Source organism: Pseudorca crassidens, chromosome 15, assembly GCF_039906515.1.
Source record: "Pseudorca crassidens isolate mPseCra1 chromosome 15, mPseCra1.hap1, whole genome shotgun sequence".
Classification (NCBI taxonomy): domain Eukaryota; kingdom Metazoa; phylum Chordata; class Mammalia; order Artiodactyla; family Delphinidae; genus Pseudorca; species Pseudorca crassidens.
Genome location: NC_090310.1, coordinates 36,933,879 through 36,960,767, shown reverse-complemented (window position 1 = coordinate 36,960,767; position 26,889 = coordinate 36,933,879). Strand labels below are relative to the sequence as shown.

The window sequence follows — 26,889 nt, the reverse complement described above, 5'->3', positions numbered from 1 at the left end:
TCACTTGTCAGTTTTGAATTAAAAGCAACATTTGCCACTGTTCTGTGCATCTCCGGTTGTCTTCTTGAGCCTCACTTGGCAGGAGGCTGGGCACACAGGTGAACTTAGATGAGGTCGGTAAACAGGCCCACACTTGGTGGGACAGGTGCGGTGGGGGTGGGGCACGACAGAGACAGGCGGTGCTCTCCCCTCCCCTCTCTCGTTGGGCAGCGATGGCCCCCGGTGGGCCTGTGACCAGGCCTGTTGGAAGCAGTGCTGTAGTGCCTGGGACGGTGCTGTGTGAAGTGCTGGCTCTTTCTGCTTCCCCTCTCTCGGCGTGTGTCCCTTTGGGTCACACAGTCCTGCTGCTCCTCAGTCCCGGGCCTGAGGGTCTGCACTCGGAATGACCCTGCAGGCCCAGGGAGTGCTTACAGACACAGGCCCAGAGCTGTGTCTGGGAGCCCTGTGAGGTTCTTGGTGCTCCCTGGGCACAGCTCTCGGTCATCGTGCAGCTGGCCTGGCTGGTGAGGACAGTCCAGGCCTATCTTGGTTCTTGATGGGCTTCAGCCTGGTGACTGTGACCTCTTCCCCACTTACCACTGCCTTCGAGGACAGAAAGTTCCAGCTAATCTCCAAGGAAGTTATTGAATTTGATTACACTTCTGTTAAGATTGTATGCGTTGTTTATAGGGACAAATCATTAAGGTACTGACTGACCACAGAGCTTGGTTCAGCCCTTGGTACCTCTCATGAGGTAGAGTGTTTATGAAATGCATAAGGCACACTTGACTTACTGCGACCCATAGAGCGTTCAAGAAAACAGCAGTTTGCCATAACTAAATGGTGTGTCTTGGACTCCCATTCCAGCTAGAGAGCCTGTACTGCTGGTCACGTTTGTGCTGTGTGCCACATTTAAAAAGCCAGATTCTCGGGCTTCCCTGGTGGTGCAGTGGTTGAGAGTCCACCTGCCGATGCAGGGAACACGAGTTCGTGCCCCGGTCCGGGAAGATCCCACATGCCGCAGAGCGGCTGGGCCCGTGAGCCATGGCCGCTGAGCCTGCGCGTCCGGAGCCTGTGCTCCACAACAGGAGAGGCCACAACAGTGAGAGGCCCGCGTACCGCAAAAAAAAAAAAAGTCAGATTCTCTTAGATATTTTTTACAAAGCCAATTAGTCATATTCTCCTAGTATTTCACTGATGCTATGTCTTGGGTTAATTCCTTCATATTTGTATACCTTACCTGAAGTGATAATGATCTTGACAGACAAATAAGTAAAAGAAGCTTGCCCTCTCCCAGCTGTGGTGCAGCTCCAGAGTTGGTGGTGGCTCCTTGGTTGGGAGCTGGCATGTGGTGTGTCTTCTGGGGTGACCCTGCCTGAGCTGGCCTTCCCGGGGCTGGCCTGCCTTGTGGAGCCGAGGTTTATATGGTCTTTTGGGGACTGCCCAGACTCCTGCCTGTTCTTGCCACCTGCTGCCTCACTTCTCCACCTCCGTGCTCATCATGTTTGGGTCACAGGATGTTCTGTCTAGATTTGTTTTTTACTTGTTATCTTAAAATGAGCTTCTCTGTCTCCAACTTTTCTCTTGTGGTTGAGCTGTCACCCTCTGCAAACCATTGGTTACTGTGTGCTCCCCTGTCTTGCCTGTTCTTGGTGCACTTTCTACAGGCTTCTTCATAGTTCTCTGAAGTCTCCCTTCCCTATTTTAATGGAGAGAGAAAATTTTTATCCTTTATGAACAAACATATACGCAGTATAAGAAACAGAGCTTTGTATGGCCACAGTCCCTTAGCTATTTTAATTAATTAATTAATTAATTAATTAATTTTGCGGTACGCAGGCCTCTCACTGTTGTGGCCTCTCCCGTTGCGGAGCACAGGCTCCAGACGCACAGGCTCAGCGGCCATGGCTCACGGGCCCAGCCGCTCCGCGGCATGTGGTATCTTCCCAGATGGGGCACGAACCCGTGTCCCCTGCATCGGTAGGCGGACTCTCAACCATTGCACCACCAGGGAAGCCCTGTGCACAAGCTTTTAAGTTTCATTAGGTCCCATTTGTTTATTTTTATTTCCATTTCTCTAGGAGGTGGGTCAAAAAGGATCTTGCTGTGATTTATGTCATAGAGTGTTCTGCCTATGTTTTCCTCTAAGAGTTTGATAGGGTCTGGCCTTACATTTAGGTCTTTAATCCATTTTGAGTTTATTTTTGTGTATGGTGTTAGGGAGTGTTCTAATTTCATTCTTTTACATGTAGCTGTCCAGTTTTCCCAGCACCACTTATTGAAGAGGCTGTCTTTTCTCCGTTGTATATTCGTGCCTCCTTTATCAAAGATAAGGTGACCACATGTGCGTGAGTTTATCTCTGGGCTTTCTATCCTGTTCCATTGATCTATATTTCTGTTTTTGTGCCAGTACCATACTGTCTTGATTACTGTAGCTTTGCAGTATAGTCTGAAGTCAGGGAGCCTGATTCCTCCAACTCCGTTTTTCTTTCTCAAGATTGCTTTGGCTATTTGGCGTCTTTTGTGTTTCCATACAGATTGTGAAATTTTTTGTTCTAGTTCTGTGAAAAATGCCATTGGTAGTTTGATAAGGATTGCATTGAATCTGTAGATTGCTTTGGGTAGTATAGTCATTTTCACAATGTTGATTCTTCCAATCCAAGAACACGGTATATCTCTCCATCTAGTTACTTGAGTTTTTTTGGTGCCTAATCCTTTGCGTGTTTCGTCGTTAGAAAAAGTCTTTAGGATTTACAGATTTGAATGAGATCTTATATATAAATTAATGTAGTCATATATGATATAGCTATTTTTATAACAGTTTATTGAGATATAATTCATATACCATACAATTCACCCATTTAAAGTGTATTTCAGTGGCTTTTAGTATATTCATGAGGTTGTATATCCCCATCCAATTCCAGGACATTCTCATCATTCCAAAAACAAACCCATTAGCAGTCATTCCCCATTCTCCCCTCCAGCCTCTGACAACCACTAATTTTTCTTACTCTATAGATTTGCCTATTCTGGACATTTCAGATAAATGGAATCATACAGTATGGGGCTTTTGTGTCTGGCCTTTTTCACATAGCATAATGTTTTGCGTGTTCATCTGTTTTTTAGAATATATCAGTATTTCCTTTTTATGGCTGAATATTCAATTTTATAGCTAGATTACATTTTGTTTATCCATTTATCCGTTGATGGTCATTTGCGTTGTTTCCACCTTTTAGTTGTTATGTATAATGCTATTATGAACATGCTTGTGCAAGATTTGTGTGGACCTATGTTTTCATTTCTAGGAGTGGAATTGCAGGGTTATGTGATACCTGTTTCCTTTTGAGGAACTGTTGTAATGTTTTTCAACGTGGTTGCACCATTTGACATTCCTGCCACGAATACGATGGTTCCAATTTCTCTTTGTCTCCATCAGCACTTGTTATTATTATCTTTTTGATTCTAGCCATTCTGGTATGTGTGAAATGGAGTCCCATTGTGGCTTTGATTTGCATTTCCATAGTAACTAATGATGTAGAGCATCTTTTCATGTACTTATTGGCCATTTGTATGTCTTTTTTGGAGAAATGTTTATTCAGATTTGTTGCCTATTTTTTAACTGTGTGGTTTTTTTTTTAATTTAGTTGTAAGAGTTCTTTATATAGTCTGAATACAATTCCTTCAATTCCTTTATCAGATATATGATTTGAAAATATTTTCTCCCATAATTGGGTTGTCCTTTCACTTTGTTGGTGGTGCCTTTGAAGCGCAAAAGTTTTAAAATTTTGATGAAGTTCCTTTGACCTGTTTTTTTCTTTTGTTCCTGTGCTTTTGGTTTCATATCTAAGAAACCATTGCCAAGTTCATAAAGATTTACTCCTATATTTTCTTCTGAGAGTTTTCTAGTTTTATTTCTTACATGTAGATCTTTGATCCATTTGAGTTAAATTTTGTCGTGGGAAAGGCATCCAACTTCATTCTTCTGCATGTAGATATCCAGTTGTCCCAGCATCATTTGTTGAAAAGACTGTTCTTTCCCATTGAAGGGTCTTGGCACTCTTGTCAAAAATCGATTGGCCGTAGACATACGGGTTTATTCCTGGACTCTGTTCCAGTCACCCACGTGTGTATCCTTATGCCAATACCTCATTGTCTTCTTTCTATCTTTCTTTCTATCTACCTATCTATCTATCTGTCTATTTATGGCTGCGTTGGGTCTTCATTGCTGCACAGCCTTTCTCTAGTTGTGGCAAGCAGGGGCTACCCTTTGTTGCTGTGTGCGGACTTCTCATTGCGGTGGCTTCTCTTGTTGTGGAGCACAGGCTCTAGGCACGTGGGCTTCAGTAGTTGTGGCATGCAGGCTCAGTAGTTGTGGTGCACGGGCTTAGTTGCTCTGTGGCATGTGGGATCTTCCCGGACCAGGGCTTGAACCCGTGTACCCAGCATTGGCAGGCGTATTCTTAACCACTGTGCCACCAGGGAAGACCTGCACTGTCTTATTATAGCTTTGTAATGAATTTGGAAATTAGGTAGCGTGAGTCCTCCAGTGTTCTTTTTTGAGATTGTTTGGCTATTCTGGGTTCCTTGAATTTCCATATGAAGTTTAGGATCATCTTGTCGATTTCTGCAAGGAAGCCAGCTTCTTTTAATAGCGATTGCATTGAAAAATTTTAAAAACTTGTTAGGTTTTTGAATTTGTTTAAATAACTAAAAAACATATAATTCTTTAATTTGTTTAGAGGTAAGTTTGGTGTGTAGTGAGCAGTTGGGCTCTAAATCAGTTATTTTTCAAATTGTTAAGCAGTTATTCCACTACTGTCTTTTTTTTGAGCAGCTTATTTCTTTTTTTTTAATTAATTAATTAATTTATTTATGGCTGTGTTGGGTCTTCGTTTCTGTGCGAGGGCTTTCTCTAGTTGTGGCAAGCGGGGGCCACTCTTCATCGCCGTGTGCGGGCCTCTCACTATCGCGGCCTCTCTTGTTGTGGAGCACAGGCTCCAGACGCGCAGGCTCAGTGATTGTGGCTCACGGGCCCAGTTTGAACAGCTTATTTCTTGTTAACTATAACTTTTACATGTAGTTGGCAATTCTTGGGCTCTTCTTTCCATTAAGTTATACTTCTGTGTTCCAGGACTGCTAGGTTAAAATTCTATTTAGTTGTGGGGTATAGTTATTTATTTATTTGTTTGTTTGTTTATTTCTGCTTTGGGTCTTCGTTGCCACGTGTAGGCTTTCTATAGTTGCGGTGAGCCGGGGCTGCTCTTTGTTGCGGTACGCGGGCTTGTCATTGCAGTGGCTTTTCTTGTTGTGGAGCACGGGCTCTAGGCGTGTGGGCTTCCGTAGTTGTGGCTCGCCTGCTCAGTAGTTGCTGCTCACAGGCTCTAGAGCACAGGCTCAGTAGTTGTGGCGCACGGGCTTAGTTGCTCTGTGGCATATGGGATCTTCTCGGACCAGGGATCGAACCCGTGTCCCCTGCATTGGCAGGCAGATTCTTAACCACTGCGCCCCCAGGGAAGTCCGGGATACAGTCTTAAGCTAGTCTGTTCAAACCCTGAGTGCCTTCTGTGTGTCTAGCCTTATATCAAATGCGAGTGGGTGAGCAGGGGAAGGGTTCTGGGATGGGAGACAACGTGGTCACAGGGTTGGACCAGCTTTCTCTGTGGACAGGGCCACAGATGATGTTTAGGCCAGGCAGTGTGATGGGAAGGCCAGCTGGCCATGGCTGGGTGGGGGTGGGGGAGGTGTTGGAGACTTACACAGAACTGAGGGAGAGGGTGAGGGCAGGTAGGTTCTGGGTGCTGGGGTCTGTGGGCACGCAGGACAGGGCAGGGTGGAATTTGAGCGGGGAAGGGACTTGGGAGAGGAGGGCAGTGGCCCGAACTGCATGGCAGAACATCAGATGGTCTGCCCTGTGCTTGGTGGTGTTTCAACGATGTCAACACTTTTAGTTCATACATTTAGGAAGGGTGAGCCACTTTGAATCTTACCTCTTTTTTCCTGTGTCCACCAGTATGACACCGTTCCTATTCAGTCCAGCGTGGTATTATGTTCCTGCCCGTCCCCATCAATGGTGAGGACCCAGACTGAGTCCAGCACGGCCCCTGGCGTTCCCAGCTGTGGTAGCAGGCAGGGCCCCACCATGGACAGCACCACGGCCGAATCCCGGCCAAGCGCCAACTCGCTGCAACACGCCACACAACCGCCACCACAGCCTCGGAAGAAACGGCCAGAAGACTTTAAATTTGGGAAAATTCTTGGTGAAGGCTCTTTTTCAACAGTGAGTACAGACTGCTGCTGTTTGTTGAATGAGGGTGTTTTCCTTGGGAGTACTGGCCTTTTTTGGGACTTGGAGCTGGGGGACTAAGACACTACAGTGGTGTTCTACCCCAGAGGAGGGTCTCAGGCCCTTGGGGATTCCTCTCCTGTTGTGAAGGTGACTTGGGGCTGGCTACCACCAGGCAGATCATGTGGTTTAAATATCTAGCTCATGATTTTGTAGGGGAAAGCTTTAAAAGGCATTTCATGATCTTATTTTTAATTTTCTCAAAAAATGCAGTTAGATTGTATTCTAAGTTACATTTCATATCATTGTGTCCTGTTAGCAAGACCCTGGGAAGCTTTCCTGTTCCTTAGATTAAACATTAGTGTTGGTGTATCTCTTCGTAGTTTTGGGGAAACATTTAATGACCTTTGTTATTTCTCTGTTATTTTTAAAATATAAAACAGTACACCATTGACATTTGCTAGAGTTGCAGCCCAAGATCTGCTAGCTTCCAGATTTTTGTGTCCTCAGTTTCATGGACAGAATTACTATCACAGCACTGTCAAGTCACACTCAGGGTAATTCTTTTTGTTACCTGAGAGAGTTTTACCTATCTTGTGGTATTTTTCCTCTTAAAGCAAAGATATGAAGGTTCAGAGCTGCCCTTTGCTGAGTTGGAGGCCTCATGTGGCTGTGGCCGGGCCAGAGGCTTGCTGCAGGCTCGGGAAGGCCAGAGCCCCTGTCCCCTGGCCGTGCCTTCAGAAGAGACAGATCCTTGCCGCTGTGGTCTCTGAGCTGGGCCCAGCATGAGCTGCAGCTCCTCAGGCCAGCAGGTCCTGAATAATGAGACTTGCTTGCCTGGCCTTTGGGAAGAAACCTCGTGTGAAATTTGTTTTCCTTTTCTTTTTTTCCATTTATGAAATAATTCAAAATACAAAGAACATGACATACTGGGGCTCACCCATGTTCCCAACATCGTTTTAAGTGTTAACTTTTGCTCCTTTTACATTTTTTATTTAGATTTTTTTATTGGCAGTTTTTAAGTTAATGAAAGAATTGGGCCCTCATGATAAAAACCTTCAACTTTGAGCATAATCCCCAGTAGGTCTGGTACTCACAGGTCCTTGCAGAAAGAAAAAACTATTTTGAAAAGAATCTTGGGTGTTCTTTACAGTTACTTACATGAGTCCAGTAAAAGAAGAAGCGTTCTCTCTCCTTTTCTCAGCTGTACTTCATTGGACATTTATATTGACTGGAAAATGAGGATGTATTTATGAAATTCCCCTGTGTTCCTGGGTTTCCACCATGGGTAAAAAAGTAGGTGCCATCTGTTCTGGGTGACAGATTCCTGATGTAGAAAAGCCCCAGCTGAGATTCTTGTCATCCCTGTGCCAGGGTGGTGCCCAGGAAAGTGCCGTGAGCCTGGAGCCTCCTTTCTGGTACTGTTTGGAATCCTGCAGCCTTGGGTCTCAAATTATATGTGCTACCCTCAGTTCCTTCTCACCATTCCTGAAATAGAGACAACCTAAAATGAGGTTTCCAGGGGAGGCAGCTGCCAGGCTGGATCCCCAGGTAGGACCTTCACGTGATGGAGCCTGCGCTGGAGAGGGGGAAGCCTGGTCCACTGCCGCCGGCAACCTGAGGGTGATCCTGATGTCTACTGCCCCTGCAGTTGACCCGGGCCATGTGGAGGGACATAAGGAAACTGCATAGAACATGCAGAGTTCACACAACAGAAAGATGACATAAATATCTCCTTCAGATAGGATTCCATTAAATATTAGCACTCAGTGTTTTTCTTCCTTTTTCCTACTTACGTAGCTAGTACATGCTGCTGTGAAGAAATTTAGCATTACATCAGTACATAACCTAGAGAATGCCAGCCCTTCCCTAGCCCACTCTCCTTGACTCACCAGCGCCTGAGAACAATCCACACAGGTTCCTTTCTCCACAGAGATCTTTAAGATCTTTCCATTTGAACACATATAATCCGACCTTGTTCTTAAAAACCGCAGGGCTACATACAGTGCTTTTCCAGGGTCACTTCTGATGAACTTGGTGAAGAATTCCCTAACGGAATATAACTTACAACCAGGGGCCTCCGGAGGTCTTCCCGGAGGCTCCGGTATTTCCCGGGAGTCAGCAGGTTTTCATCTGCTCTCTGGTCCTCGGCTGTTCCCTGTAGGTGTCTCAGGAGAGGAATTTGTACCAGCTGGCGGTGGTGGGGACCACCTCAGCTCACTGCCAGACTGGGCTCATCAGGCATTTGGAAGTTGTTACTCAGGTTGTGCCCAGGGTGTGTTCGTGTAGAAAGTTCTTTTCAATGTGTGTGAGGCCCCACTGGTGCTCTGTCCCCGAAGTAGTGTAAGACCGGGCTGTGCTGTGGAGAGGGCATGAGGGGCGGGGGGCGGGTGTGTGTGTGACTGCATGCTGGAGGGAGGTGCTCTCTGCCGGCCGCGGTTCCTGTGCCCTCAGTAGCAGGGATGGGATTTACAGCATCTGAGAGTGGCATCAAGTGAAATGCAACTATTATTTGTAAAAGCCCAAATTCAGGGTGGCCTTTTGCAATGAACATGTACTGGGGACCTATCCATAGAGTTAGTTTTTGAAGAAATTCCCAGTACCCACCTTGTGGAGATATTATTATATGCTGCTTCTTCCTACTGTTTGTGTGAGGGTTATGCTGGTCATAAGGTGTTCCTGAATATATATTTCACTGCATGAGGGGGGACTATTGGCATCTGATGAGGAACTTTCTGGAAACATTTGAGAGATACATGTGTTTCCTTTAACTATTAGAACACATTAACTCAGTCATTGACACTCAGCTATGTTTGTTAGCACAGGACCAAAAATATTTAAAATGTAATTTCGTGGTGGGGGCGGGGTAGCCTGTGTGGTTGGTTGCAGGGTGACTTGTGAGACTCAGTGCCCTGGTTACATTGGGTGTTTTTTTCTCTTCTTTTTCCCCCTTTTCTTCCCAAACCAGGTTGTCCTGGCCCGAGAACTGGCAACCTCAAGGGAATATGCTAGTAAGTAACTAACTCCAGCAAGCTAGGATGCTCCAGTGTCTAGGATGCAGGAACAGTGCACCTCTGGGTACGCGGCCACCTGGCTGCCCAGCCCCTGGAGGTTTCTGTGCTGATTTCAGGGGACAGGACACTGTTGGTCTTAGAGATCACAAATCTGGTGGGTGCGTTTTGTGAAAAACTTTAATTTTTATCTGTTACTTTATGAGTTGTGTCTTTAGTGTTTTCTTACCATTTCCAATTGTAGTAACTTGCTTCTCTCTTAAGTTAAAATTCTAGAGAAACGTCACATTATCAAAGAGAACAAAGTCCCGTATGTAACCAGAGAGAGAGACGTGATGTCGCGGCTGGATCACCCCTTCTTTGTTAAACTTTACTTCACATTTCAGGATGATGAAAAGCTCTGTATCCTTTGAACAGTCAAAGCCTTCTGATATCACGCCAGTGACCCCTTATCGTTTTGGAACCATGACCCCGTTTTTGTTTTCACAAGTAGCCCCTTCCCTGGAAGGGAAAAGGGTAGCTTATTCTAAATACAGACGAATTCACATCACTTTGCTTTGGGACCCCCTGGGATTGCTGACATTCACTGAAGTAGAACATTACTTCAAGGGAGATCATCACAGTCATTTTTGAGGTTTTTTGTTGGTAAGCTTCATATCTAAAGGATCATTATTTTAATGCTGTTCTTGCTAGACGTTTATTTAAAAGCATGCCCTCATTCCTTTTTAATCAGCATCCTTGGAGTATCTGTCAGGTGTCGAATCCAGTGCTCAAAGCAGGGAAGTGAGAGAGAGGAAGAAGGATCTTGGGCATCCGGGGCTCCCGGGAGGTGGGCACCTTTCTGCCCTCTTTGGCCCTGGGTTGTGGGGTTTGGTTGGAAGGAACATCTTTCTCAGGCTCAGCTGCCAGGTAGAAAGTCTAGGGAGTGACCCACAGGAGCCCAACCCTTTCTTCCCGTATCCAGGACTTGTCCTCCCAGAGACAGCCCCTCCCCAGGGCCCTCCAGCCTCCCCCTCTCCCACCCCTATGGATGTCTCTGATCATCCAGTGCCTGGCTCTCCAGGGCTGTGCACACTGCTTCTCCAGCGGCTTCTCCTGCAGGGACGTCACACCCTGCTGATTCTTTGTTTTATTTCAGGGCATCTCACGTTCCCTGACTTCTCCTGTAATCCCTGAAGCACTTTTTTCTTTCTTCTTTGCTCAGGGTTCAAGGAGACAGGGCACCGTGGCAGTCAGGGTGGGCCATATCTGTGTCGTCAGCTTGTCTCTGGGCCATTCATCATAGAGCCAGGCCCGCCAGGTCTCCTCACTCCCCAGCCCCTCTCCTGCAGTTGTTCTTCCAAACCGGGACTCCCTCAGCCCCCGTTTGCCCAGAGACTCTGTCTTCAATCCCAGCAGCTGCTCTTGGCTTCTTCTCGACGAGGGAGGTCGAACTGCCAAATGGAGTTGAGAGTTTGTTCAAGTGTAAACCTCAGTCTGTGCATCTGTTCTTTTCCTCCTGCCCTTAGGTCTCCAGAGCCCCTTCCCCTCACCCCACCACCTGCAAAGCTTGGCTTCCCCATCCCACCTGGGGGTGGGGGCCTGATCTTAACCCCCTTCCCTTCCCCTCTCTCCTCTCTCCACACATATTCTTCTGGGTTAAAACTTTGCTCGATCCTGTTTCCCCTTTAACATCATTTTCTGGCTCCTTCAACTGTCAGCTGAATGTTTCCTTTTGTTTATTGAGAAGTCCTGGTTGAGTTCCAGGTGATGGGAACATGCTGGTACATGAGGTGAAGGCTCTGCCCTCATGGGGCTTGCATTTCTGTGCAGGAGTTAGATATACACAGGTGATTAATGGCTGTGTGATAGACACTGAGGGAACAAGAGTAGTAGGGCCAGGTAGGAGTTGGTCGGTGGAGAGTTGGATCAGCTGTTTTAACTTGGTGGTCTGAGGAGACGACGTCAGCCCGAGGCCTGGGCAGAGCAGGGGCAGGTGTGCGTATGTGTGGGGGGTACAAAAAGGCTGGGCAGGGGTCAGCTCCTTGGGCCTCGGAGTCCCGGCAAGAATTTTGGATTTTCTTCTAAGTGTGGCACAGAGTCCAGGAGGAGGGTCTGGAGCAGGGTAGCCATTTGCTCTCACTCGGGCTGCTGCTGCAGGGAAGGCTCTTGTAAGTCAAGCTGGCTCCTGGGGGTGGGGCCTCAGAGCTGGGTGCACAGTGGTCCTGTAATTGATGCATCCGTTGATCCTTGCTACTTGAGGCCTGAGTGGGCTACTGGGTGGCTGCCTGCAGAGCCTGAGAAGTCAGGTTGGTGTGCAGATTGGTGGGGGGTGGGCTGGGGTGTCGGCGGGCCGGAGGGTGCCTAGCAGGGAAGAGTTCCAATGAGTGGAGAGAACAGAGTCCCAGGGGCAATGGACCAGATGGTTTCTGGTGGAGGGTGCTGGCTGCCCTGCCAGATAGTGCCAAGTGGTCAAGTAGCTGGGCCCTGGCCTGACCTGTGGATTGCTTCCCATGCAAAGTGTTGTTGAGAGTGGCAGTCTGGGGGTGGGGCTGAGGGCTCAATCAAGAGAGAGAGGCAAGGAAAGGCAAACAAAGCAGGTTTTTCCCAGTGGTTTCACCGTAAAGGGGAGCAGTAAAGTGGTCTAGTAGCCAAGAGCATGTGGGGCAGGGAGGGGGATTCCTTGTTGGTTTGTTTTAGGTCTTTTAAAGTGTTTGCCTCTCCACCTGGCTTCAGCATCGCCCCATGTCCCCGTCTGCTGTCACTGCTCATGCAGCAGCCATCAGTGACCGATCTGTTCTGTATCTCACCTCTGAGGCCACCTAGACCTCTTGCTTCTTGTGCTCCATGGCACCCACGTGATGGTGCTTCTCTTTGAGCCTGTGGGGCTCTCTGGCTGCCAGAATTCCTGGATTCCCAGGCCTGGGCTTCCTACGGGGCCTGGGGAGAATAAGTCGTGTTGGTTGGGAGGCTCCGGCAGGTCGCACACACTTGACTTCATCTTCTCCCAAGGTCATGTTCAGTAGGATCAGGCACTCAGAGGCTAGATGAGTGAGCTCACTGTCTGATTTCAGACGGGATTGGCCAGAGTAATGCAGGTGGAGGGGACTCTAGGTCTCTATCCAGTGGTGTCTGTTGCTTTTGACATTTTAAGACAAATTTGAAAGCCTGTGGAGATTGCAGGGGCTCACTTACCTCTGACAGGAGCGAGACCTGGGGACTTCTGCTCCACTGGAAATCCTTTGTAATATACAGTGTGTTGAAAGATAAAGAAAAGGAAGCACTCTGCCTGAATAAAAGCCCCAGTGTGCACACTATCCTCCTTTTAGCTGTAATTTACACATTGGGGAGAGAGGGGAGCAGCTCCTCCAGTGACTACAGGGCTAAGCACACTCTCAGGACAGGTGAGGCAGAGCTGGTGACACCCCTGCAGCAGCCTGAAAACAGGCAGATAGATCCGTGAGGGACCTCCTGGGCACTGTCAGCCTCTTTGCCCTCTGGAGGTTCAGTTTGACCAGACTCAACTCCTGCTCCCCAGAGAGGGCTGAGCTCAGAGAAGCCCTCCCTCCCTCCTTAGGTGCAGTGCAGGGCTGGGCACCACAGCCAGCCAGCCAGGGTGCCTTTCCCTCCAGCAGGGATGAAGGCTGAGGGGTTTCAGAGACTGTTGCTCTGCTAACCTGCATTCTTCCTCCACCTCCCACCTGCCTGTCCTTGTGTGTCGTCTCTTGAAGCTTGGGGACAGGAACAGCACACTAGACCTCAGGAAGCTGGGCTCCAGTCCTGTCGCTCCTTGGCTTTGTGACCTTGAGTCAGTTGCTTAACCTCTCTGGGCTGGGTTCCTCTGCAAAGCGCAGGCATTGGGCTCAGCAGGCTCTCAGGCTCTGCCACAGGCCTGATCTGTGCTCATCATCCCAGGAATTGACTCGCTCCCTGTGAGAGAGCAGCCTCCCCTCACTGCCCTGGGGCCTTAGCTGTGCTGAGGGAGGTAGAAATGTTCTAGGGTGTGAAATGGACCAATGAGGTCTGAAAGAGTGTTTCTGGGCAATGAGGAACATGTGTGGTCAGAGAGAACACGGGCTTGGAGCCATGATCTACAACATGTCATGTTCAAAACCTGTCGGTCACTTAGTGCCACAGCCGAGCAGAGAACTAGAAGTGTCCCTTACACCGGAAACAGGAACTCAGGGAGTGGTCAGATAAGGGGCAAAACCTGTGAAGCCAGAAGAGGCCCTGTGGCCATGGCCGAGCCTCTCACGTGGGCTGCTGGTTTCTGGGAGACTGTGCTCCTGAGTGGGGAGGCTCTGCGGCTGGTCCAGGTCCAGATCCAGGCGGGGCCCCTGCTTGGGGTTGGGTGGGCCAGAGTCTGCAGGCTGCTGGTGAGGAGGCCACGGATACCAGCCTTCCCCGAGGAGGGATCAAAGCAAGGAGAGGAGGGAAGGGGCCCTGGCCGAGACCCTTTGCATTCCCTAGAAGTAAGGTTGGTTTTGGGCTTCAGCTTCCTGTTAAACGTTGTTCTAATTGGAAGGGCTTGGGAGGCCACATGTGGGGCTCGATCACAGGCAGGTTTGAGCAGCTTCGGTTGGTGGTCTCTTCCCTCCTGGGCCGCAGCTTCAGGCATCTTCTTTGGTGGGAGATGGCAAGTGCCTTGGCAAACAGAAGCCAGATGGGACACCTTGAGCACAGGTCACCCCTTACCCCCTCGGAGCTGATGCTCAGGGCGGGTGAGGACTTGGGTGCCACTCTGCCAGGGAGTGGCAGAGTACCTGTAGATTTCCATCAAGAGGTGTGGATGTTCGGTGCTTCCAGGAGGAAGCAGTTATATGGGATCCATTTATAGTTTCTCCTCTTAGAAAAAGGGAGAACAGAAGTAAAACAAATCACACTGCAGTGGTGTCCGAGGGAAAGATGACTGTTTTCCTCGAGTCTCTCCCCAGTGGGGGCCCAATAAATAGATTGAGTTTATCTATTAATGGCATTTCTCTTACAAAACTTGTCACTTTATACTTGGGAAGGAGCATTCATTTGAGGAATCTTTACGTGAATGGACTGAGCACGGCATGTGCGGTTGGTGCAGGTTGGAGGCTGTGTGCTGATGGCGTTGGGGCCACAGGCCCTGACCGCCATCTCTAGCGGCTTCCCTTCACTGAGCCCACAGGTGTCTTCTGGGGATGGGGGGTCCAGAAGGGGCAGTTGGCCTGAGAGGCATGTGCTTTTGTTGTTGGTGAAAAACTCACTCTGGGACCCTGTCCTGGAGCCAGGGATTCCCTGCAGACCCAGCGGTTGCGGTTGGGTCTGGCTGGAAGAGGGGCAGCTGTCTCAGGCCACAGGTACCTTCAGTTTTAATTAATTTAAAAAATTGCTACTGGGCTGTTAAGGTCAGTTTAAAAGAAAGATTTTTGCTCTCTTCCTTAACTATCCAATGTTTAGATTTTGGCCTTAGTTATGCCAAAAATGGAGAACTACTTAAATACATTCGGAAAATTGGTTCGTTCGATGAGACATGCACCCGATTTTACACAGCTGAGATGGTGTCTGCCCTAGAGTACTTGCATGGCAAGGGCATCATTCACAGGTACCAAGCCAGGGGGCTACAGGCTTTGCTCCCCAGGCCTGGGGGGTCAGCTCTGGTCTCTTTTATGGAGGGTGGGATGCCTCATTGTGAGAATTAAGAAAAGTTCACATTACTCTGATGTTGAGAGACTGTGGACCTTTAATATCAGATGAAATTGGTCAGATGTCTTTTTTGCCAGACTAACGATTCTCTTAGCCATGTTGACTGGTGCTTTTATTTTGTCAGTTGTAGATTCTGTGTGTACTTATCATTTTCCATGATTTTCCGATAAAGTCAAGTTGAAGGTGTTCATTTAAGCTTTCTTTTTCTTACTGTTTTTTTTTTTTTTTTGGTGGTAAAATACCCATAACGTAAAATTTACCAGTAATTCCCTGGTGGTCCAGTGGTTAGGACTCGGAGCTTCCACTGCAAGGGGCATGGGTTCAATCCCTGGTTGGAACTAAGATCCCGCCAAGCTGCGCGGCGCAGACAAAAAAAAAAAGAAAAAAGCCTAAAATAGATAAAATTTACCATTTAACCATTTTCTCCCTCCCAGTTTTATTGAGAAATAGTTGACATATGTATATACAAATTTAAGGTGTACATTTATTGCGTAATGATACCACAGAAGGTTTAAAGGCGCTTTATAGGTTAGGCATGATAGATTATACTTCAATTAAAAGTTTATTAAAATGGTAGATGCAGTTATGAAATGATGTAATTTGTCCTCATTATATGCAGTTGATATTTGTTCAGTGCTAACTTTAGACTTGCATTCTTGGTTGTTAGTCTGTAAAGATTATAGGTATTAATCAGTTCATTTGGGGTTTTAGCAAAATTTAGAGTTTGTAATAATGTTACTGTTTTAAATATTTCATCTCAAACGTAAAAAAATCTGCTTTCACAGGGACCTGAAACCAGAAAATATTTTGTTAAATGAAGATATGCACATCCAGATCACAGATTTTGGAACAGCAAAAGTATTATCCCCAGAGAGTAAACAAGGTGTGTGTTTTATTTCTAGTAGATCCCTGCTCAGTGCTTAAATCAAAACCAACTTCTTAGAAACAGGTTGAATTGCCTTATGCTCATCATTAATGACAGTTGTCTGTAGTACCTTTGTTATTATAAAATGGATGCTTGAGTTTTCACAGAGGAAGCCTCTGCCTTTGGGCAACTTTAGCTGAGGGTCTGGGCAGGTGTGTGCCTGGTCTGGTGGGTGCAGGGAGGGGCTTCGCAGGCTGCCTGTGGTTGGTCCTCCTGGCCTCAAGTGGTAGTAGGTCACCAGGCGCTTTCTGCATGTTGTCATAGGCCCTCAGATGCCCACTGTGGCTCACCCTCCCTAGTCATCTTCCTAGAAGATGCTGGGGTGCCACATTTGTTCCTGGTCTCCCATGCAGGGGTGTGAGGTCAGCTCCCAGGTCTTCCTGTTGGCACTGTGGGTTCTCTGGGGTTGGGGGGTGGTATGCGCGCACGCGCGCACTCACACACGCACGCACGCATGCACGCGCGCGACTGACCTTGTATCCCAGTGCTGACTGTCTGCCTGTCTCCTGTGCGCACCTGCCAGGGGTGGTGGCCCAGGCACGCCGATTATAGTGAGGTTCTATAAGATCACAGAATGAGTTGGGGGCTGTTTTTTTCCTGCTGGTCAAGTGCATGTTAATCATTGCAGACCCTTCTAACCACTGTTCCTCTAGGGTATTTCCTAGCCGGATTATGTACTGTGACAGTTGCTCGCAGTCCACCTGGGTCAGAAGAGAGCCCTGGGTATCTTAGCTACCCAGGGGCATCTCGGCCATGGTGGGGGTGGGGGCATCTTGCTGTCCTTCAGGTGTTTGTTGAATGGAAATCATAAACTCCGAGGGTATAAAAAATGGCAGTTTAACTCCTGAAAACTGTGTTCAAGTATTGGGGTAGAGAGAAGATAAAGCCCTTTATGGTGAGGGTTTGGGGAAACTCAAAGCCCCTGTGTGAGTTAATAAGTGACCTGGAAAATGAAACTTGGGTGTACGGACAGGTGTGACTGTCAGAGCTACCCTGACCTGGGAGGCTGCTGCAGGGACCTCTACCCAGGGCATGTGCTTCTCTGCCGGGCTTGTGGGTACCCCTCAAAGAAGGACCTTGATGGAGAGCCCTGGGGGGATGGACATGCTAGGGGAGGGTAGAGTGTTTGTTGGTGGAAGAAAGATTCAGACAGAAGCATCCAGTTCGCTGCAGCTGCTCTTGCGTGGTAAAGGGGAGCTGTGAGCGCAGGGCAGTGGTGGGGAGGAGCTGGGCCTCTCCGAAGAGCCCTCTAGTTCAGCTGCGCTGGCCTGCTCTGCCTCGGGCTTGAACTGAGGCCTGTTTCGCAGCAGCTGCGGGGCTAACACCTGGGGTTTTGCTCCTCCCGGGCATGGTGGGCAGTCTTGACTCTGTGCTGCTGGAAGGGCCTGGCTGGGCTTCCATGGGTTCCCTTCAGCAGGGTGTGTGATCTTTCCTTTCCAGGCCTTTTCCCAGCCCTGTGTTTTCAAACGGAGGGTTCTTGTCAAGATTCTGTCAGTGCTTTCATCTGTGCACAGACACTCTTTGAGTCACAAGATGGCATCTTGAATTCGGGAACTTTTCTGAGAATCTTAAAGCACCACCCTTTTGTGTTTGAAACAGAACTTGCAGTCAAGGCAGATGCTCTTATTTCTCAGTGAGGCTTAGTCCTGGCGACGCTTGCCTACCTTTGTATTGTACTTCCCACCCAGGGCTCCTGCCTGGAGGTGCACTTCCCAAGCCCCAGGAAGTCCTCCTGTGACATGCCCCAAACTTTGATCTATTTGACTCATTCCTATTGTATAGTAACATTTTGTTGGCCGCTAATTATGTTTTGATAGACATGGTATAACTCGTAACCTAAGCATTGTCCATGACAGAGGTGAACCAAACAAGAACCTGAATGTTCTTGCTGGGCTGCTGGGCATCTCGTGTGTGACTTGCCGCTGAGACCAGCCACCGCCTGCCAGTCAGCCATGGGAGTCACCCCCTCAGAGTCTGCTTGGTCCTTTTTTCTTCACTTAGATTTTCTTCAGATCTGATATTTGGCACAGGCTAGTCCTACTGTCATGTAGCCATTAAAAAAATGTAAGAACTTAAATGCATTGGTGAAATAGTGAAATAAACCTGAGTTTTAAAATCTGTCTGGAAGCAGGAGGCTAAAAAGTCCTTAACATTGTAAACCAGGCAGAACTATCGATACTTATATATACACAGTTGAGTTGGCTTTTTTTTTTTTCCTTAGAGGAAATGTAGAAAACATGTATAATTACGTGAATGAATAATTTTGGTGACATACTCTCATTTCTGTTTGACATAGTTTAGAATCTTAGAGTTTATTCCTGCATTAGCTTTTTTTAAACATCTTTATTGGAGTATAATTGCTTTACATTGTTGTGTTAGTTGCTGCTGTATAACAAAGTGAATCAGCTAAAATATGTGGAACGCTTCATGAATTTGCGTGTCATTGCGCAGGGGCCATGCTAATCTTCTCTGTATTGTTCCAATTTTGGTATATGTGCTGCCGAAGCGAGCACTTGTATTAGCTTTATAAACTTTTGTACAGAGATGGTTTCCTCAAAACATCTTAAAGCTTCCAGAAGGGAAGTGTTGGTGGGAGCGAGGCCCAGGTTCCTTAGCTGTGCAGTGAGCATGTTTCGCCCTCCGCCTTGTGAGAGACAGGCTGTCTGTCTTCACAGACCTCCGTCCCAGTGGGTGGCTCCTGGGATGGGGGGAGCCCCGCATTCCTCTCTTACTGCTGCCTGTCGGGTCCAGGGAGTGACCCCTGTGCTGTGAGGGTGGGTGGGCACATGGGTCGATGGGCCTTTCTGGCACAGAGGACTTAGACCTTCTAACCTTGCACAGGGATCCCACAGAGCTTTACACTGAGGGCGGCTTAATAACATGGAGTCAGCCCCTCATCTGTGGCCGTGTGCCTGGCCGTGGCCCTCTTTGCAAGAAGCTTGGGAAGTTCAGGGTGCCCTGGAGGTTGAGACTTGAGGTTTGTGTCTGGAAGCCTGTTTTGAGTTGTGCAGGCCTTTCTGGTACAGTTGGGCGTGGAGGCTCCACTCACCACATATGGGGGTGCAGGGGGGGGGGGCGCCAGGTGTGGGGACTGCTGGAGAGGGGATGCAGCGGGGAAGCCTCAGAGCCAGCATCACTGTCACTGCACCTGTACCTGTGCAGTGGCCCTCTGTGGACCGCCTTTGTCCAGACCCTTTGACCAGCGTTGACCTCCATCCTGCTGTGCTGTGGGCTGGAGACCCTCTCACAGCCTCTGCCCTGCTGCCACTCTAGCACATGCAGGGCCACCTGCCCCCCTATACTCCCACCACCAAGCATACCTCCCAGCCATCGAGAAGCGATTACTCTGGTCTTTTCAGTATTGGTATTCGTTTAGTCATATCTGTGATGCATAGAGTGTTGTTGTTTTTAAAACACAAGGGTACCTGCTTTTTGTAAAAATTCAGAACATCCTTGTGACCTGATTTCCACCATCATCGATTTGTTTTCCCTGTAAATATTTTAGTATTTATTACTAAATACAAAGCTTATTTTTAAAAAACATAACCATAATACCATGCCATTTTTATACATTAAAAAATTAGCAGTAATAGCTTAATATCTTAAAATATTTAGTCCGCGTTAAGTTTCCAGTCGCCATAATTCCACATCATAATTTTTTGGTTGTTGCTTACTTGAATCAGGTTTCAAATAAAATTCTCACATTGAGCTTAGCTAATTTTTCTCTTAAATTTCTGTTATCTATAGCTTCTTCTCCATCTGTTTTTTCCCTTGCAGTCTGTTGAAGAAACCAGGTCATTTGTCTTATAGAGTTTCCCAGAGTTTGCTGATTGCATCTCTGTGGAGTCATGTAACATGCTCCTCTCCCCTCTGTATGTCTTGAAAATTGGGAGTTGGATGTGGCTGCTTGATCACATTCAGGTTCAGTCCTTTCACACCAGAGGCTGGTGTGTGTGGTGTGTTCTTCATTAGGAAGCATGTAGCATCCATTCGTCTCTCCCTGTCAACAGCCCTTTATAGCCATGATATCCTAGATCCATCAATTCATTAGAGAATGCAGAGTGATCATAGCCCAGTTCTTTCATTCTTGAGTTGGAATTCTTCTTTTTTTTTAATTAAAATTTTTTAAAAAATTATTTATTTATTGGCTGTGTTCAGTCTTCGTTACTGCACACGGGCTTTCTCTAGTTGCAGCGAGCGAGGGCTACTCTGTTGTGGTACGCGGGCTTCTCGTTGCGGAGTACAGGCTGTAGGGCGCGCAGGCTCAGTAGTTGTGGCTCGCGGGCTCTAGAGCGCAGGCTCAGTAGTTGTAGTGCATGGGCTTAGTTGCTCTGTGGCAGGCGGAATCTTCCCAGATCAGGGATTGAACCTGTGTCCCCTGCCTTGGCAGGCGGATTCTTTTTTTTTTTTTTTTTAAATAAATTTATTTATTTATTTTATTTTGGCTGCGTTGGGTCTTTGTTGCTGCGCGTGGCCTTTCTCTAGCTGCGGTGAGTGGGGGCCACTGTTCGTTGTGGTGCTGGGCTTCTCACTGCGGTGGCTTCTCTTGTTGCGGAGCACGGGCTCTAGGTGCACAGGCAGTAGTTGTGGCTCGCGGGTTCTAGAGCACAGGCTCAGCAGTTGTGGCACACGGGCTTAGTTGCTCTGCGGCATGTGGAATCTTCCGGACCAGGGCTCGAACCCGTGTCCCCTGCATTGGCAGGTGGATTCTTAACCACTGCGCCACCAGGGAAAAATCCCTGGAATTCTTCTTTAAAGAGAAACTTCCCCTTAGCCACTATTTGTTTAGTGATATTGATTGTGGAGGAAAAACAGGATAAATGCTTGCTTCATTCCCCTTTATTTGCAGCTTTTGGAAAGCATGAATTGGTTCACTGTCATCCTCCAATGATGACCAATTCATCAAAAACATTATTATCCCACCTCACAACATACACAAAAGTTAACTTGGACAGATCAGAGATCTGAATGTAGGAGCTAAAACTATTACACTCTTGGAAGAAATCATGGGAGTAAACGTTCTTGACCTTGGGTTAGGGTCTGGTTTCTTAGATACAATACCAGAAGTACAAGCAGCAGAACAAGTTTTAAAACTTTGGTGCTGTGATACCATTAAGAAAGTGAAAAAGACAACCTATGGGGTTGAATAGGAAAAAAAATTTCAAATCATATATCTGATAAGGGGCTTGTATCCAGAATATATAAAGAACTCATAACAAAAAAATTTTTTTTTAATGGGCAAAGGGTCTGAATAGACATTTTTCTAAAGAAGATAAGCAAATGGCTAATAAACACATGAAAAGATGCTCAATATCATTAGGGAAATGCAAATCAAAACCACACTGAGACACCACTCCACACCCACTAGGATGACTAATCAAAAAGATATCCGATAAGAAGTATTAGCAAGGCTGTTGAGAAATCAAAGCCCTTGTACTCTGCAGGTGGGATTGTCAGATGATGCAGCCGCTTTGGAAAAGTCTGGCAATTCCTCAGAAGGTTAAGCATAGTTACCTTATAATCAGCCATTCAGCTTCTAGGTATATATCCAAGAGAACTGAAAAACAAATGTTTACATAAAAAGTTGTCCGCTAGTGTTCATAGCAGCTTTATTTGTAATAGCCAAGGAGTGGAAACAACTCAAGTATCCATCAACTGATGAATGGATAAACAGAGTGTGGTCTATCTGTATAGTGGAATATTATTCAGCCTTAAAAGGAATGAAGTTCTGATATAGGCTCCAGCATTGATGAACCTTGAAAACATTGTGCTAAGTGAAAGCCATCTGGGATTAGGATAGGGATTTTGTTGAATGTATAGATCAGTTTGGGGAGTATTGCTCTCTTAACAATATTGTCTTCTGATCCTTCAACGTGGAATGTCTTTCTGTTTATTTATATCTTCTGTAATTTCTTTCAAAAATTTTTTGTAGTTTTCCGTGTTATAAGCTTTGCACTTTTTTTTTTAAATTTTATTTTTGGCTGTGGTGGGTCTTCGTTGCTGTGCACGGGCTTTCTCTAGTTGCAGTGAGTGGGGGCTACTCTTCGTTGCTGTGCGCAGGCTTCTCATTGCGGTTGGCTTCTTTTGTTGCGGAGCCTGGGCTGTAGGGTGCGTGGGCTTCAGTAGTTGTGGCGCGCAGGCTTAGTTGCTCTGTGGCATGTGGAATCTTCCCGGACCACGGATCGAACCTGTGTCCCCTGCATTGGCAAGCGGATTCTTAACCACTGCGCCACCAGGGAAGTCCCAGCTTTGCACTTCTTTTGTTAAATTTATTCCTAAGTATTTCATTTTATTTTTGAGGCTATTGTAAATATAATTGTTTTCTTAATTTTCAGATTGTTCATTGAGAGTATATAGAAATATAGTTGTTTTTTTTGGTACACTGATCTTACGTCCTGCAACCTGATGGACTTGTTTATTAGTTTTAATAGTTTTTTAGTGACTTCCTTGGGACTTTTTACGTACAGATCATGTCATCTGTGATTAGAGATAGTTTACTTCTTCCTTTCCAGCCTGGATGCGTTTTGCTTCATTTTCTTGCCTAATTGCCCTGGCTAGAACCTCCGCATTGAATAGAAATGGCGAGAGCAGGCATCCTTGTCTTGTTCCTGACCTTAGGGGAAAAGCTTTGTCTTTCACCATTGAGTATGATGTTCGTTGTGGGTTTTTCATAGGTGCCTTTATCAGGTTGAGGAAGTTCCCTTCTTTTTTTTTTTAATTTATTCATTTTATTTATTTTTGGCTGCGTTGGGTCTTTGTGGCTGCGCGCAGGCTTTCTCTAGTTATGGCGAGCAGGGGCTACTCTTTTTTTTTTTGCGGTACGCGGGCCTCTCACTGTTGTGGCCTCTCCCGTTGCGGAGCACAGGCTCCGGACGCACAGGCTCAGCGGCCATGGCTCACGGGCCTAGCTGCTCCGCGGCATGTGGGATCTTCCCGGACTGGGGCATGAACCCGTGTCCCCTGAATCGGCAGGCGGACTCTCAACCACTGTGCCACCAGGGAAACCCCGGGGGCTACTCTTCGTTGTGGTGCGCGGGCTTCTCATTGTGATGGCTTCTCTTGTTGCTCTAGGCACACGGGCTTCAGTAGTTGTGGCACGTGGGCTCAGTAGTTGTGGCACACGGGCTTAGTTGCTCCGTGGCATGTGGGATCTTCCTGGACCAGGGCTCGAACCTGTGTCTGCTGCATTGGCAGGCGGGTTCTTAACCACTGCGCCACCAGGGAAGCCCGGAGGAAGTTCCCTTCTGTTTCTAGTTTGTTTTATACTTTACCATGAAGGAGTGTTGAATTTTTGTTAGATGGTTTTTCTGCATCTCTTGATCAAGATGGTCATGTGGTTTTTGTCCTTTATTCTAATGATGTGATGTAATATATTGATTGGTTTTTATGTGCTGAACCACCCTTGCATTCCTGAGATTAAATCCCAGTTGGTCATGGTGCACACTCCTTTTTATGTGTTGTTGGATTCAATTTGCTTGTGTTCTGTCCAAGAGCTAATAAGCACATTTTGTGGAGTGTGTTTGCTGTGCTTCATATGTGGGTTCATGGATAAGACAATAGCGGTCTGCACTTTTGGCTTTGAAGAGAGTGTTCTGACCTCAGGAGCATGTCAGGTCCCTCCATCCCCACTGGCACCTCACAGTCTGACCTGCAGATCTGTGGTGGCCAGAGTGGTCCACAGCCCAGGGTGCTGGCCCGTTTATTTGAACCACTTTGACGGTGGAGGTAACAACCCAGCCCAAACCCTTCTTTACCCTGACCCTTTGGCCTCCTGTTGAGTGGGTCAGTAGCCTAAAGGAGGCAGCATAAGCCAACAGTGGCTTGTGGGCCTTGGTTTTCCAGTAGCTGGAGAATTTTGACCTCTGGCTAATCTCTGAGCTTACAGGGGTAGGTAACTAGATTATCTCTGTGGCTTTCTAATGCTCTCTTGGGCTCTTACCCTGGTGTCACAGATAGAAATCTGCCATTCGTGAAGTGGGAGAGGAGAAAATTACTTGTTTTCACTAACCCTTCAGTGAAATCGAGCATCTCCTTCAGTTATGAAGGTAGGCAACAAACATCTGTGTCATTAGAAATCACAGATGTTTTCATGTCCTGTCACAGTCGTCACAGATTCTTGATCTATTGTTTATGCTCATCGCTACTTCAGAATTACTCTATTAATAGACCTGCTGCCAGATCTTGTTGGTGCATTAATAAAAAAGAAACATATTAGTATATTGCATATTTATTACTTTAATATTTTGATACTTTCATTATGTATAGTCTTGTAGATATTATTTTATGTCTTTAGAACATCATTCTGAGGACAGTTATTCTTTTCCACACTCCAGAGGATTCATTCATCTCTAGACTAGCGAAAGAGCTCCTTTCTAAGGGGGTGACTCTGTATCCCCAGGGACTTGGGAGTCCCTTTAAGAAGGTGGACATAGGCTCCTGGGGAAGAGGAAGCAGCAGGTGTTGTGGGGGACAAGCAGACGCAGGCCCAGAAAGCTTACAGAAGCAGCAGCAGCAGCACACAGTCCTGATGCCGTCACGATTTGCTCTTTAAAGCCCAGCCATGTGGTGTGTGTGTGTCTCCTGTCCACTTTGTTTTGTGCATAATGTAGCTATTTAAAAGCACAAATATCTCTGCATACTGTGTGATAGCCTGAATTATTTAATTATGTGTAATACATATCTTTCCATATAAAAATATATTTCTAGAACTTCTCAATAATAGCATTTAAAAATATAAATCACGGAAGTGACGCACAATTATTATGAAGAACAGAAACACTGAACAGGTGAAGTATCGAGTTGAAGCCTGTCCCCCGAAGGATTGTGTCATGGCCCTGCCATCTGTGCTGGCTCCGTCCTGGAGGATCAGGTGCCAGAAATGAATTGCTGGGTCAGAAAGCAAGCCTGTCCTGTATGGCTTTTGATGTTTTTTGGAAAATTGCTCCTCCAAAGTCACAGCATTTCACATTCCCACCAGTAGCACTGTGAGGTTTTCCTCTTCAAATCCTTGCCAATACTGTGCATTTTCCTTCTTTTTTATCTTTGCCGATTTGATAGGCTACCATATTAATTAACATTTCTTTGATTCATTGTAAGGTTGGTTTCACTTGGTTTTAGCTCTTGATTTGTTTTCTTCCTCTGTTGAATCACTTCAGTGTTCTCGGCTGTCAGGGTCCTGGAAGGATGCAAACGTGGCTGAGAAGTCTCTACAGGAGAGTAGCTGACCTAGGGGACCAGTTACAGACAGCAGGGCCCAAGGAAGCTGGACTCCCGCAGCGGGATAGAGAGCCCCTCGGCCCTGGGAGGGCAGGTGGGAGGGACCAGCACCTGAGGGCGGGGTGGGGGTGGGGGTGGGGGTGGGGGGTGGGCTCTGTGGTGGGAGAGGGCTGTGGCCTGGGGGTTGGCCAGGAGGAATAATCTCCATCTCTCTCCTGTCTCCCACTGGGGGTTCCTGCTGGCTCCAGGGCACAGAGAAGGACAGAGACCGCATCTGGGAACACATGGGGAAGGTGCAGCATGTCGGCCTTGTCTGTATTTTTTAGGCATCTGCCTTTGGAGGCTCTTGGACCCGCAGTTAGGAAGTCTCCCGTATGGGGAGCCCTGCTGGCTGCCCACCCCAGGGATGGCAGATGGGGAGCCGATGGCCACCATGGCCAGTGGGCCTGCCTCACAGCAGACCATTGCATGCTGAATTGGTGTGGCCATGGGCCCTGGGTTTCTTTTGCATTTTAATTCTGGTGTTGTGTTGTTTATAGCCATACACTGTAAAGAATACAGCTATAGACAAAGCATGGGTCTGTCGTGTTTTACTGCAGGTGGCTGTACCCTGTCAAGTTATTTCTGAGTCAGGCCTAAGTTGAGGTGCCCAGTACAGAGCCTTCAGTCAGTGCAGGAAGAGAAGGGTACTTTCCCCAAACTGGAGCACTTTGTGTAGCAGGGTGGTTGACTTTGAGAAGGAAAGACTAAAAAGAAGCAATTTCAGCCATCCTCCCTTCCCCAGCTCTTCCTCCTCTAGAACATCCCAGAACTGAGTGAGTTGCTCCTGCTGTGTTTAGAGCCGGGTCTTTGGAGGGCAGGTGCTAATGTCTGGGCAGAGCGCTGTCCCAAGGAGGCCACCCAGGGCTTCATAGCCAAGCCCCTGGGGGCGTTTGGGGTTGGAGAATTCTTGGCTGTGGGGCTGTCTGGTGCCCTGCAGGATACTTAGCTGTATCCCTGGCTTCTACCCACTAGGTGACAGCAGCCCCTTCCCGCCCCCATTGTGGCAGCGAGAGATGTCTCCAGGCATTGCCAGATGTCCCGGGGGCCCAGTTGTCCACAGCTGAGACAGTGGGGCCAACAGGCAGGTCCCTTCACCGGGGGCCTGTTACAGTTTTTAGTGTTGCCTGATTTCAGAAGTGATCCTGAAGGGCCAGAGACCTCTCAGTGGTAGGTATATTGGTGTAATGTTTTACCCGGTACACTTTCTAAGTTAGTTCAGGAAAATTTGTCTACGGAGACAAGTAATTTCTAGCCCAGATTATTAAAGATGTTGAGGAAAGGGACAGCTTGATCTGTAGGTCAGGCTAGGTGAAAGGGTCTTGTGTGTCTGGAGCACAATGGTGTTGAGCTGTGGTGTTGTGTCCTGCATGTGCCCCGGGTTGCCGTGCAGGGACCTGGTAGTGGGAAGGGCAGTCTGAGCAGGACCAGAGCCTCGCTGGCAGCCGTTCAAAGCGGGTTACCGAGTCTGGTTATGCGGCGCAGGCGTGGAAGGTCGTGGGAGGCAGTTGGCTGCTAGTGCCATGGGTATCCCCAGTGAATCAATCAGTGGAGGTGACCCAGCACTTCATGTGCTCCTTAGAGAAGTGATTTGTCCTCAGATGGTGGGCGGCTCTCACACAGGAATCCCCAATCCTGTGTCCTCTGGTTGTGGGCAAGGCTGAAAGCAGCTGTTCTGTCCCCGATGCCAGAGGATGCCCTGCGGGGGATACCTCTGGAGTGGTGCTGGGGGATGGGGTGTGGGCAGGCTGGCTTGTGCCCACAGTGCTGCTCTTTCAGGGCTG

The 26,889-nt window shown here is 47.6% G+C and overlaps 1 protein-coding gene and 1 non-coding gene across 5 annotated transcripts in view; one reads left to right on the top strand and one right to left on the bottom strand.

Moving 5' to 3' along the window:
• Positions 1-26,889, top strand: part of PDPK1 (3-phosphoinositide dependent protein kinase 1) — a 71,369-nt gene that overhangs the window by 21,243 nt on the left and 23,237 nt on the right. For all 4 annotated transcript variants that reach the window (XR_010935014.1, XM_067706921.1, XM_067706920.1 and 1 more), the window contains exons 2-6: positions 5,990-6,256; positions 9,231-9,273; positions 9,538-9,675; positions 14,680-14,824; positions 15,711-15,808. Coding sequence is in view for 3 of the 4 variants with exons in the window: in XM_067706921.1 (XP_067563022.1) it covers positions 5,990-6,256; positions 9,231-9,273; positions 9,538-9,675; positions 14,680-14,824; positions 15,711-15,808 (691 nt within the window). In the remaining variant the exon portion in view is untranslated. The remainder of the gene's footprint in view (positions 1-5,989; positions 6,257-9,230; positions 9,274-9,537; positions 9,676-14,679; positions 14,825-15,710; positions 15,809-26,889) is intronic.
• Positions 18,260-18,363, bottom strand: LOC137208274 (U6 spliceosomal RNA). Its single transcript, XR_010935587.1, has one exon. It is a non-coding gene; the product is annotated as a U6 spliceosomal RNA (small nuclear RNA).